At 44.8% G+C, this 13,962-nt stretch overlaps 1 protein-coding gene across 1 annotated transcript; it reads right to left on the reverse strand.

Moving 5' to 3' along the window:
* Positions 1–1,957: 1,957 nt before the first annotated feature.
* On the reverse strand, positions 1,958–7,286 carry myoz2b (myozenin 2b). Its single transcript, XM_072669940.1, has 4 exons — positions 7,091–7,286; positions 4,370–4,469; positions 3,262–3,445; positions 1,958–2,382 (listed from the first exon to the last, which is right to left on the reverse strand). Exons 1-4 carry the CDS (start codon positions 7,247–7,249, stop codon positions 2,157–2,159), a joined length of 669 nt encoding a protein of 222 aa, XP_072526041.1. The 5' UTR covers positions 7,250–7,286; the 3' UTR covers positions 1,958–2,156.
* Between the last annotated feature and the right edge of the window lie 6,676 nt (positions 7,287–13,962).

Below are 13,962 nucleotides of genomic sequence, written 5' to 3' on the forward strand. Positions count from 1 at the left end.
ATCAATATCTCTTGAAATGAACATTTTATTTAGGAGTTTTCTAAAACACATCAATCACAAACAGCAACTTTTTACAGTAAAAACCAGCTTCAGAATTCAGAACCTCCTATTTACAGACTCCCCACTTTACTCACGTGATTAGTGATTAGGAAAAATGCTGAAGCTATTGATTAGGGTTATTGATTAGGCAGTGTAGGCATAAATTAAAGCTCCAAAAGCTCTGGTACCAACCGCTGTACCAGATGTTCTGTACTGTTCTGTACACACACACAATTCATATAATTAGGCCTATATCTATATATTTATATTAATATCTAGAACACTGGCACGGCTACAGGCTCTAATAACACCTAATATCTAATCCCGACTGTCAGATCTAGATGGGGTTCCTCACCTCTCTCTCCTCACTCCAGAACTCTCCTAAAATGAAACTGACACAAAGGGTTCTCACAGCGAGAACCACCTTTAGTTCCCTAAAGAACCACGTTTAAAATAAAAGAGATCTGTAAATGTGAAGAACCTTCCCATGATAAGGGTTCTGCCAACGCTCTTAAAGACATTTTGTAGATGGGTCTAGATAGGAGCTTCTTAAAATGGTTCTGTAGCTATATAGCACAATAAAGGGTTAAGAACCGATATCCAGTTCTATACAGTACGTCTTTAGCTTTGCGTGTACAGCAGGAGACCTTTAGAACGATTCTTCACACACATACAGCTCCTGTACATCAGCAGTTTGGTAAAGAACAGCTCAGGAAAGGGTTCTTTATGGAGCTTTAATGGTTCTTTAAGGGCTTTCTGCAGAGATCCCTTTCTGGAGCCTGTATTGAGTTCACGGATCTCTGCGCTGTTCGCTCTGCAGATCCAGAACCTGGGATGTTCTACTGTTCTATCATCACTGTGTGTGTTTACTATCTTACCAGCTTGTGTGAAAACTGACGGGTGAAGGGATTCAGATTCAGGTGCATGTGGTCACTGCTGGTGTCACAGAGATGATATTTATTAAATCTCATTATCATAACAGACCCTAATTAACAGCATCTGCTCATTACTGGTAGAACTACAGTTACATTACACTTATTAACCGTTCATATCTTATCATACTGAGATATCTATGTTTATTAATATGATATAAATGTATTATTCATAAATGTTTAGATTATAATGATGAATTTAGTATGACTAAAAGCAGAAACACACATCATCACTGCCGTAACCAAACTCCCTATTCCTGGACTTTTTGGGCAGTTTCTGTTCTTGCCCAAATCCAGTGAGGGAGGTTTGGACACGGCGCTGATGGACACTGTACTGCACATTAGTCCCACCACTGACCTCACCCTCTGCACCTAAAGGAGGAGATCAGTGACGAATCAGAGGACAAAACTGATCTCTGAGCCCAGATTCAGCCAATCAGCCGAGTCGTGTTCAGTGTCTCACCTGAGCTTCTTTAGTTCACATCAGGAGGCGCTAGGCTAACACTGCTAACAGACACTGGACTCAGACTGTCACCAGGTTCCTCATCTCTGGAGACACGCCCCCAAACCCGTTCTTCTCTCAGAGCTCCTCCAGATCTTCATCAGCTGGTAGATGGAGGAGGTTTAGGAGACGGTGGGACTGACTTTAGTCTATAAACCCAAACAGAACCAGAACCACAGAGCTGAGGAACGCTGGAGGAACCGGACCCACCTTCACCTCAGCACAGTGTGTGGTACCACTCCGCCCACTGCGCTCCGGTCTGAGAGTGGAAGAGCTAAATTGGTGACAGTCTAAGTCTAGTGTTTGTTAGCACCATTAGCCTAGCATCTTCCGTTGTAGACTAAAGAGGCACACGTCAGACACTGAACACGTCTGGGCCGATCGACTGAATCTGAGATCAGAGATCAATCCGGATCCTCTGATTCTTCACTCTGAGTCGATGCTAATAGTCGATGCTAACTCTAAATGTTTATGTTTCCAGGGTTCGACAGTTTGTTGCTGTCAGTTTATGCCGAACCCTTAAGCTTAAGCTCTAGGTAGAGTTCGCCCTCAGCTTTGTTCCAAAACCAGCTTCCCGTAGCTCGATCCCGGACTCAATACTAGGAAGTAGAAAACTGGTGTTGGAGCAGCCGGGGAACAACTCTACCAAGCCCCTGTGCCGCAGTATGGCCGCCGCGTCGCAGTTACAGGTCGTCAGACTCTGGGATCTCGGGGGGCTCCACTGCGACGATGGGGAGGATGAGTGGCACGCCGTCAGAGATCCAGCCCTGGGCGGTCCTGTTGAAGGTGGGCCGCTTGGCTGCAGGGTCCTGAAGCTCGGGGTATCTCTGGGGGTTTAGGTCCACCTCTGGGATCTTGAAGGTGATTCCTCGCGGAGCTTTCTCAAAGCCTCCGAATGGCGTAGCCACCCTGGAGAACAGAGAGCGCATGCAGTGCCATCAAAAGTCTGAGCGTCTGATGCTGCACTTTTTCACTTGTAGTTAGTCTGAGTTTAGATTGGATTCCAGTAAAAATCAGGGAAGTGGAAAAGAACCCAAGAGCAACATCTAAAGAACCGCAGGGTTCTCCTGGCAGGACTGGGGCAGAACAGCACACTGGAGACTGTGCTGGTACCACTGTGCAATAAGACCACACTAGGATGCTTTATTAATGATCATAAAGGCTGTATTAATCATTACGAGCAGTTATAGCACACAAATATAAAGGACATGATAGCTCTCATTACTGCCCTGTTTTATATTACTGACCAGTAAAAGCTGCTCATTAATGACCCGCAAGCTGTTTATGATCTTAATTAATAAATCAATAAATATTAAAGCATTTATGAACCCTTTCATTTTGTAAAGTGGTGCCGTTTATGTCTGAACTGGGCCTGGGTGGACTGACCCTGCAGCTGCTGACCACCAGAAGGAGCTGCTGGTCAGCAATGTCACCATGTGTTTCTCAGAGCAGTTCAGACACACAGTCTGCTCTGTAACTGAGGTGTGTGTGTGTGTGTGTGTTAGGGTAATATCCCATCTATATATACATACAATTAAATGTATAATAATAATAATAATAATAATAATAATAATATATAATCTAGATTAATAATGTTGGATTGTTATTAATATTATTATTATTAGTAGTAGTAGTAATAAAGTTGCTCTGCTATTGAAATACACTGTTATAATCAGGTAGCTTTAGCGACCCCCTATAGTCAGCTAAATGCATTTAGCTAGCCACCATCAGTCAGTATGTTAATTTCGCTAGCATTAGCTAGGACAGCAGGTGGGCACACAGTCGTACCTGTTAAAGCTCTTGTAATCAGGCATCTCCTGCCGGGCCTCAGGAACGGGCATCCTGAGCTTCAGTGTTTCGGCCAGCTCAGGGTCGTTAATGATGGCCTCCTCCCAGGGCGAGTGGTAGGATTTGGGCAGGGCCGTGGCGTTAAACCGCTCAGGTGGGACGTCCTTCAGGGGGGCGCCGTAACCTGAAACACAGAGGAACCCTCCAGTACCCCTTTCTTCCACCTGTGCAGGGAGCTCCGGGTGTTCCGGCTGCACGGCCGGTTTATGTAGCTCTGTGTGATCAGAAAGCGGTCTGAGATCTCATTAGTGCTGAAGAGGACCCGAGGGAGAACTGAGGCCCCATCAGTCAGGTCAGATTGATTACTTTAGCGCTTTTTACAGCCTGACTGACCCCTACAGCCAGATTTACAGAAATCCTGAAATAAGACAAGAAGTTTACTGTAGAGTTCACTGTAGAGTTTATTATAGAGTTCACTGTAGAGTTCACTGTAGAGTTTATTATAGAGTTTATTATAGAGTTCACTGTAGAGTTTATTAGAGTTCACTGTAGAGTTTATTATAAAGTTCACTGTAGAGTTTATTATAGAGTTCACTGTAGAGTTATTATAGAGTTTATTATAGAGTTCACTGTAGAGTTTATTATAAAGTTCACTGTAGAGTTTATTATAGAGTTCACTGTAGAGTTATTATAGAGTTTATTATAGAGTTCACTGTAGAGTTTATTATAAAGTTCACTGTAGAGTTTATTAGAGTTCACTGTAGAGTTTATTATAGAGTTTATTATAGAGTTCACTGTAGAGTTTATTAGAGTTCACTGTAGAGTTTATTATAAAGTTCGCTGTAGAGTTTATTATAGAGTTCACTGTAGAGTTATTATAGAGTTTATTATAGAGTTCACTGTAGAGTTATTGTAGAGTTTATTATAGAGTTCACTGTAGAGTTTATTATAAAGTTCACTGTAGAGTTTATTAGAGTTGACTGTAGAGTTGACTGTAGAGTTGACTGTATATTTTCTGTATAACGTAGGATACTGATGGCCGTGGGCTCGGCGGTGTTAGGGCAGGGTGGGTGTGGCTGAGACGTAGGAGGTGATGAGCGTCTCCTACCTGGTGCGATCTCCTCGGGGTTGGCGGGGTTCCTGCAGTCCGGAGTGTTTGGAGGGGTTTTAGACTTGTCTGCGTTTTCAGCTGCAGTCTGATCTTCACTCTGGTAGAACACAGCACAGATATCAGACAGGGGAAGAACCGAGCCGTGCTTCTGACTGACCTCTCACCAGAACTTTTCTCCGCTCTCCTCAGAGGTCAGTGTAGAGAGAGCTGTTGAAGCAGAGTGATTGACAGCTGTGATGGTAAGTGTTCATGGGCGTGGTTCTGTAAGCACAGAGTCAGAGGCAGTAGAGAACCACCCCTGCTTCTCTCAGAGTGTTTATAGAGCTTAAAGGGCAGGAAAGACTATCCAGCACTGGGCCAGCGCCCATCCAAACACACGGCCGGCCCACTGGGGATGCCAGGAGGAAGGGTTTACAGGTCAAAGAGCAGCCAGCGTTCACAGAACCGAGAGCAATCATGTGAACACTCTTAAAAGGCAAGGCTTTCACAGAGATCCATGACGTGAGAGATCCGGATATAAATATAATACAAACTATTTTAAATACTATTTTTATTCCCAGAGAAAAACATGTGTAGAGGGTTCTGTACTGAACCCTTATAAACGCCTTATCCTGCACCAAAAAGGGTTCGATAAAGTCCTGAAAATGGGTTATTTGACCCTTTTGGGTTATATTTATTTACAGCACCACATGACAGAAAGCTCTTCACCAAGCTAAAGAACCCTTTAACCAGGTAAAGAACCATACAGGGTTCATTGAGTTTTGGACTTTTACTAAAGAACTGTGGAAAAACCTTTTTGCTCAGGCTGTACAAACTAAACACGGGTCTTAAGGGGTTCTCTAGAGAAAGCAACAGTTCTATATAGAACCACATCAGCTCAAAGAACCATTTGGGAGCTTGGGTGCGTTGGCAGTGCCAGTGATGTTAAATCAGACATGTTAGTGGTGCTACAGACGTTCAGCAGATCCTAATCCTGGGTTTCTGGATCTGGATTTTCCACAGCTGGTAAAAACTATGAGGCGCGATCACAGACGTCCGCTAGCGCTGATAAGGGAAGTGGGCCGGCGAGCTGTTGCGTTATCACAGAACCCAGAGGGGAAACATTTGGAGGGCGTGAGGCACGTGTCCCGCACTATCTCCCATGTGTGGCAGCTATCCCAGCACAGCCGCGCCAGCACTATCCATGGCCTCAGATAGTTAGCGTCTCCACAGCGCTATGCTAGCTGTGTGATTTTACCACCAAGTACCTATTTAAGGTTCCAGACTGTAAAGAACCACTGCCTTTACTGAAGAACCCTTGAAGAACGCTTTTAAGGAGAGTAAGTGTACATCACTGTAAGTGCTCCGGTAATGATGATTATAAATATATAAAAAATATAAAAAACAGGATCAAATGATCCACTTGCATCTTTTTATAAAACATAACTTTAGGATTTGCTACATATCTATTCATATTTGTTTAATATTTTCTTATATATTTTAATATATATATTTCTGTGTGTAGGGTTAATATTAGTCGAGCTTTAATCTTAGATGAGTTTGGATATCTGGTTAATGTAGCAAACACAACCTATTAGCAGAGTGTTGTTAATGGAGGTGAATGAATAATGTCTGTGATAATAGTGTATTTATTTAATTACAGTACTGTTTATTTAATTACAGTACTCTTTATTTAATTACAGTACTGTTTATTTAATTACAGTACTGTTTTTTTAATTACAGTACTCTTTATTTAATTACAGTACTCTTTATTTAATTACAGTACTGTTTATTTAATTACAGTACTGTTTATTTATCTGAATCCTCTTGTTTCTTCTTGGAATCATGGGAACTGTGGAACTGACTCTTGGAATCAGTGCTAATAAGGGTGCGTCCCAATTGCGAACTAATTAGTAATACTAACCTGAGTGTGTAGTGTGTAGTATAGAAAAAAGTTGAGTACACTCAAATACCCACAATGCATACTGGATGGACACTGTTATCCCACAATGCAATGTGAAACAGAATGGGAGGGGCTACTCACATCCTGTACAAAACAGGTTAGTGTATTAGCATTATGGGTACTAGCCTGTCAAACCTGCCTTCAGATTAGAGACTAGTGTGTAGTATTAGTGTGTAGTATTAGTGTGTAGTATTAGAGTGTAGTATTAGTGTGTAGTATTAGAGTGTAGTATTAGAGTGTAGTATTAGTGTGTAGTATTAGAGTGTAGTATTAGAGTGTAGTATTAGTGTGTAGTATGAGTGTGCAGTATTAGAGTGTAGTATTAGAGTGTAGTATTAGTGTGCAGTATTAGAGTGTAGTATTAGTGTGTAGTATTAGTGTGTAGTATTAGAGTGTAGTATTAGTGTGTAGTATTAGAGTGTAGTATTAGTGTGCAGTATTAGTGTGTAGTATTAGAGTGTAGTATTAGTGTGTAGTATTAGAGTGTAGTATTAGTGTGCAGTATTAGTGTGCAGTATTAGAGTGTAGTATTAGTGTGTAGTATTAGTGTGTAGTATTAGAGTGTAGTATTAGTGTGTAGTATTAGTGTGTAGTATGAGAGTGTAGTATGAGAGTGTAGTATGAGTGTGTAGTACACGACCGGGACACAGCCTGAGTGCCCAGTGTATGTTAGCTACGGTAGCTTCAGTGCTAATTGGTGGGTATACGCTCCATTATCACCAGGATGAGGGTTCAGAGGTGGGCTGTTGGGCTGAGCCGTGCTGGGTTTCACTCACGTTCAGAAGGGCGTTAGCTTCGTTCTGAATACTTTCAAAGGTGTACTTCTCAGAGCGGCGCTGGCGCATCTTGAACAGCCGGGAGCCTCGGTTGGAGAGCAGGGACAGCTCCTCCAGCATGATGTCTTTAGGGGTCGAGAGCTTCTTGCCAAGATCCATCGTATCACCTGCAGAGTGGGTATTACACACATCACCACGACACCCGCCCTGACCCCTTCATAGCCCCCCACACACACCAGCTACGCCTCCACCCAGAGCGCTTTTAATGACCAACGCTTTAAAGGGGTTGTAGATGTTGCTATGGAAACGCACCATGCAGACAGGGTGTGTTGGTGCCAGAAATGTCACCAACAAACCGTTTAGCAAGTTGAACAGAACACTGCTTCATTTCACAGGTTTTATTTGATCTGAATTTGTGCAGAAGGTTGATGGAGGCGTAGCTGAGTCAGATCAGACAGACGCTGCAAAGTAAAGAGAGTCGTTCCAGTTCTTTAAGGAATCGTTTATGAGATTAGAGTCAAACTCACACACACACGTTTAGATCAGCTGGACTTTTCTCTCACACATCCACGTGCACAGGAAGCTCAGTTTGGTTTCATTTGGTTTAATCCACTGTGTTAATAACTGCAGCTGTGTTAATACACTAACGCAGGCGCCGGTCAGCGGGTCACTCCGCTGTAGAGCTTCAACATTTAGTGACGTGACTTCAGTAAAACACTCTGTGTGACGTTTACACCTACATGCTAATTCAGTGTCCAGAGCCGTGTGTGCACACAGTGTTAGACTCCAGGACGAACACTCAGGTATTTAGCGTATTTAGAGTGGTACTCTGGGAGTTAGCGTGGTACTCTGGGAGTTAGTCTGGTACTCGGGGAGTTAGTCTGGTACTCGGGGAGTTAGCGTGGTACTCGGGGAGTTAGTCTGGTACTCGGGGAGTTAGTGTGGTACTCGGGGAGTTAGTCTGGTACTCGGGGAGTTAGTCTGGTACTCGGGGAGTTAGTGTGGTACTCGGGGAGTTAGTCTGGTACTCTGGGAGTTAGTCTGGTACTCGGGGAGTTAGTGTGGTACTCTGGGAGTTATTCTGGTACTCGGGGAGTTAGCGTGGTACTCGGGGAGTTAGTGTGGTACTCGGGGAGTTAGTCTGGTACTCTGGGAGTTAGTCTGGTACTCGGGGAGTTAGTGTGGTACTCGGGGAGTTAGTCTGGTACTCTGGGAGTTAGTCTGGTACTCGGGGAGTTAGAGTGGTACTCTGGGAGTTAGTCTGGTACTCTGGGAGTTAGTCTGGTACTCGGGGAGTTAGTGTGGTACTCTGGGAGTTAGCGTGGTACTCGGGGTGTTAGTCTGGTACTCGGGGAGTTAGTGTGGTACTCTGGGAGTTAGTGTGGTACTCGGGGTGTTAGTCTGGTACTCAGGGAGTTAGTCTGATACTCGGGGAGTTAGCGTGGTACTCGGGGAGTTAGTCTGATACTCGGGGAGTTAGCGTGGTACTCGGGGTGTTAGTCTGGTACTCGGGGAGTTAGTGTGGTACTCTGGGAGTTAGTGTGGTACTCGGGGTGTTAGTCTGGTACTCAGGGAGTTAGTCTGATACTCGGGGAGTTAGCGTGGTACTCGGGGAGTTAGTCTGGTACTCGGGGAGTTAGTCTGGTACTCGGGGAGTTAGTCTGGTACTCGGGGAGTTAGCGTGGTACTCGGGGAGTTAGTCTGGTACTCGGGGAGTTAGCGTGGTACTCTGGGAGTTAGTGTGGTACTCGGGGAGTTAGTCTGATACTCGGGGAGTTAGCGTGGTACTCGGGGAGTTAGCGTGGTACTCGGGGTGTTAGTCTGGTACTCGGGGTGTTAGTCTGGTACTCGGGGAGTTAGCGTGGTACTCGGGGAGTTAGTCTGATACTCGGGGAGTTAGCGTGGTACTCGGGGTGTTAGTCTGGTACTCGGGGAGTTAGTGTGGTACTCTGGGAGTTAGTGTGGTACTCGGGGTGTTAGTCTGGTACTCAGGGAGTTAGTCTGATACTCGGGGAGTTAGCGTGGTACTCGGGGAGTTAGTCTGGTACTCGGGGAGTTAGTCTGGTACTCGGGGAGTTAGTGTGGTACTCTGGGAGTTAGCGTGGTACTCGGGGAGTTAGTCTGGTACTCGGGGAGTTAGCGTGGTACTCGGGGAGTTAGCGTGGTACTCTGGGAGTTAGTCTGGTAGCGTTAAAAAAGGGCCCAAACTGTTCACTTCCTGTCACACCCCCTGTTTACCCCCTAGGATCAAGCACCCTGTGGCTTTAAGACTGATACATGTAAATGATCTCTGTTCTGATTGGCTCCTCTGTATTTGAACCTCAGGCTGAAACACTCTTTATAACTTCAGCATGAATGGGCGGGGCTAAACTGCTGTAGGCTGAAGTGGCAGGCTCATGTGAGTGTGCTAGTGGTTGTGACAAACTAGAAACTTCCTGTTTTCATATCAGCATCAGATCATCTCTCACTCCTGCGGCTCCTGCAGTGACTGGTCAGCACTGGAGGTGGAGTTAGGGGTTCCCCGGAGGACAGATGGAGAGGCTGAGTGGACGGAGGCGTATAAAGCTGGTCCTGTAGGGATGTCAGAGCCCGTCTAAACCCCCGGAGGTTTGGCCTGACAGACAGAACACAGTGCAGCTGTCCATGATCTTCACTCTGTCCTCACTCCAGCCACAGCACAGTTGTCCACCGTCCACCCCCCAATCCCCTCCCCCAACACCACCTCTCAGCTCCAAAATAAACCTTCTTCAAACGTCAGCGACAAAAGGATCCAGCGCTCCAGCTAGCAGAGCAGCAGCCGCTAGCGTATTTTTGGCTAGTAAAGGGGAATGTGTCCGTGAACCTCTCCCCAAACCTTGCCCCAGAATTCCCGGAGAGGCGGAGAGCTCAGTGGAGCGACTCACAAAGGTTGGATCCCGCTGGCTGGGCCAGGCGGGTCTGAGGGGTTTTAATGGTGGTTATTAAAACTGTACAAATGAATCAGTGAATTCTGATTCATCGGTCTGAGGGCGGCGATTCAACTGCATCGATTTCAGAGAGAAATAAAACCAGGCTTTTCAAATGAAAAAATCACACCTCAAAAAATATCTAATTAAGTTACAGTAAAATTAGCATATTAGTGTCAGAATCATAGTGAAATTTACAATAATGTTTATATATGTTTTTATATTTATTTATTTATTGCTTACTTCTTCTCCAAATAATCGTAACTGAATCAAATTGTGGTAAAATTCAGTAAAATCTTATGATTCTTTTAACTGGTTCCTATAGAATCATAGTTAAATTGACTCATGAAATTTGACATTTTATAATGTATTGAATTGTTTCATAAAGAAACACAATTTAATTTAACTATCACTGAGTCAAATAGTGAAATTTGACTTGATGTACTGAATCATTTCTTAAAGAATCATAACTGAATGAATCATAATGCATTGAGTTGTTTGCTGTATAACCATGATTTAATTCTATGGAGTTGAAACATGAGATTTCAGGATTTAGTGATGCTTTGAATCGTCTCCTAAAGAACCATAATCGAGTGAGTCTGTGAGCTCTGAGATGTGAAGGCCTGGTTAGGGGGCTGCTGTACCATTGGCACCGCCGTGGACTTCACGGCAAATGGCGTCCGCCTGCATCTTCCTCTCGCGGGGTGAAAGCGTGCTGAATCTGGACATGCTGCTTTTCCTAATGGGATTAAATGAATGGAAAGAAGCTGGAAAACACAGAGGACAGAGGTGTAGCACACAGTAGCACTGATGTTCTGCAGCTGCCATAACAAAACTTCACATCTCTGAAACCATGACCTCATGGAGAGCAGTCTGAACTTTATGTCGATGTGGACCAATTCTACTGGTCCAATCATCATGCAGCGTGAAAGACAGCTGTGGAAAATGAGATGATGGGTTTTTGGTGGGACAGTGATGATGTGCTGGTATGAACTGTGGTCATGATTTATGATACCAGTGTTTAACCCCTGTAGAGCAGCTCTCTGCTGGAAGCATCATTGATAAAAGGCCTGGTGGAGGAGATGAAGCATGCTGTGAACATGGCATATCTGGTGTGATGAGTTAGTTCATGGAGCCGTATGCAGGACAGAAGAACATTTATCTCCATTTGTGCCAAAAAACATCCACATCTAGGCTGGAAATGACTCTTAAATCCAAAGGTACCTAAAGGCTCAGTGGACCGGTGCCCCAGAAGAACCACCGGGGTCCCTGTAAAACTTTATAGTAGGTTATAGGCTGAAGACAACTGTCTGTCAACTGTTTGTCTGAGTCATTAATTTAGCTCTTAAAGGTTAAGGCACCAAATGGTTCCTTGGACAGATGACCTAGAAGAACCACTTTGACATTGTTCTAGAACCCATCTGTGTGTTGTTCCAAACCAAGAACCTTTGAGGAATCGTCAAAGAATCTTTACTTTTAAGAGCAAGGTCTTGGAAGTGAAGTCTTCAAACCACTCAATGACCATGTTTTGACCATGTTCAGAAGGGCAAAGGTAGGACTCACCTTAAAATAAGCCGAGTTTGTACGAAAGGTGTACATGGCGGGATGTCACATGTTCCTGACATGTAATGAATCATTGGACAGGCTGGAGATTGGACGGACTGCTGATTGGACCTTGTGTACTAGAATGCGTCACTGGGAAATGTAGCCTTGATCTAGCCCAACGTGCCAACCTGACCTTAATAAAGACTTCATGACATCTGCACCCGCTATTTTTACATCACTGTCATCCTGGAGGAGCACAGTCAAAGTATGGATTTATAATATACATATATATCTGTATTTATATTTGCAGGGCCTGCAAGTAAAAATCTGCCACAGGATTTTGTTCCAACTGCCTGGGCGGCTCTGCTGCAGCTTAGCTATCCAGGCAGATGGAACAAAATCCTGGGGTGGATTTTTACTTGCAGGCCCTGCATTTTCCACCTCTGGTCACAACTATAGGCAAACACCATCTAACCAAACTAGCAACACACAATCATGTCTTTTATTAAACACATCAAGTAAACATCCACAGTGCAGGCTAGAAAAAGTAAGTGATCCCTTGAAATGAAACAGTCAGCAATCACCTCCACCGATCCTTCCTGCATTTTGGACCACTTAGGTTTCAGTCCAGCGGTATTTCTGGAATGTCTTGCATCCACAGCATCTCTGAAGCGTTAGGGTCAGGACTCGGACATGGCAATTCCGAACTGCTAGCCTGATGTCCTCCTGTAAAATGTCTGGATCCACCTTTGAAATGATTGAATTATCTTAGTGAACTCCGGGCAAGGCAGCCACAAACCATGATGCTCCCTCCACCATGCTTCACAGTTGGGGGGAGTTTTTGGTGATGTTCTGCAGTGTTCGTTTTCCTCTGAAAAGTTCCCCTTTTGTCTCAGCCCTCAGAAGGACAGTGGGACATCCAAGTGGTCCTGGGCAGTGTTGGTTTTGGACTGCAGGGGCTTCTTTCTTGGTGTCCTTCCATGAACACCATTCCTGTTCAGTGTTGGTAATAGTGAGAATCTAATCCACACAGCAGAGCTATTCCTGGCTGAACATCTTTGTCTGTCAAACAGTGAGGAACTCAAGGATCTGCTTACACTACAGGGAGCAGAGTGTGAAGGAACCTGTGCAGCGTGAGGGAGGTAGGCCTACGGCACACTTACTGAAGGACGAGATTCGTAGAGATACACGACACCTAGATCTATAAGCTATGGAGGCATTCAGTGGGGCTTATTCCAACCAGTGTCAGCTGTCAGAACATTTACTGATGAGAAATGACATCAGCACTGGCAAAAGCAGCCTAACGACCCGCATACGTGCAAAAAGCCTTCAAAAATCTTCCTGGAGACTATCTTTAACAATCCCCGTCATTTTAAACCATTACCACACCAAATAAACAAACACACTCGGGGGGGGGGGGGGGGGGGGTGTTAGAAGGTTTGTGTGACCGTGACAAGGCGACAGAGTGTTTAGTTTATTAGAACAACACCTGAAATCGAGGAGAACCGTGCTGTAAGTCAGAACAGACAGTTAGAACCACAGTGAGGAAGATCTTCACAGGCCTTTTATCGTGACAAAGAGCTTGATGGAAAACAGCCAGTCAAGCAGCTCACCCACAAAGTCATCATCTGCCCCACACACTGCAAAAAGCCTTACCTTCACAAGTGAACTCACATTAAACCTGATCTAAAGATCTGATAGTTGAAACTCTTAGTTGTGTTTGAATGTTTTACAGGTTTTTATTGCTTGGATCCACTGAAAGTGGTTTCATTCTACTGGCAGATCAGTAAGATCTGAGAGATCTGCTGGAGAACGATGAAACACTTTTCCTGATTTAAAGTTAGAATATTCCCACAGCAGTCTCAGCATGAGAAGGATTAGATATTCAGACTCAGGTTTAGATGATGAAGATGATGAAGATGATTTCACCCACTAAGATTTGGATTTCTGCCCACCAGAACTTCTCAAACCCCTGAAGAGCTTCGAGTGAAGTGCGTTCCTTACCTGCAGACGTGTGTCTCGGCTTGCACTTGGAGGTTCTGAGGGAAGGTAAAGGGTCACCCTGGGCAGTTCGATCCAGACCGAGTCTCCTTTCTCACCCTGTCTTCTCTTGACCCAGTGTGGGACAACGGGGGAGATGTGGGTGGGGGGTCGAGGGTTGGAATGCCAGCTTACATCAATGGGCTAATTTTAGCCCGTGTTCAACACCCCGAGCCCTCACAATGCCACTAGCTGGCTGAGGACAGGAGAATGGGGATGGGGGTGTTGGGCAGAATTGGGTGGGTAATGCCTGAAGACGTGTGTAGCCAGGTGGGGGGGTAGGGTGGTTGTGGGGGGGTGTAATCTGTGGTGTAATGATCTAATTCAACAGAGAACAATGGA

This window comes from Salminus brasiliensis, chromosome 24 (assembly GCF_030463535.1).
Source record: "Salminus brasiliensis chromosome 24, fSalBra1.hap2, whole genome shotgun sequence".
In the NCBI taxonomy this organism is placed as follows: Eukaryota; Metazoa; Chordata; class Actinopteri; order Characiformes; family Bryconidae; genus Salminus; species Salminus brasiliensis.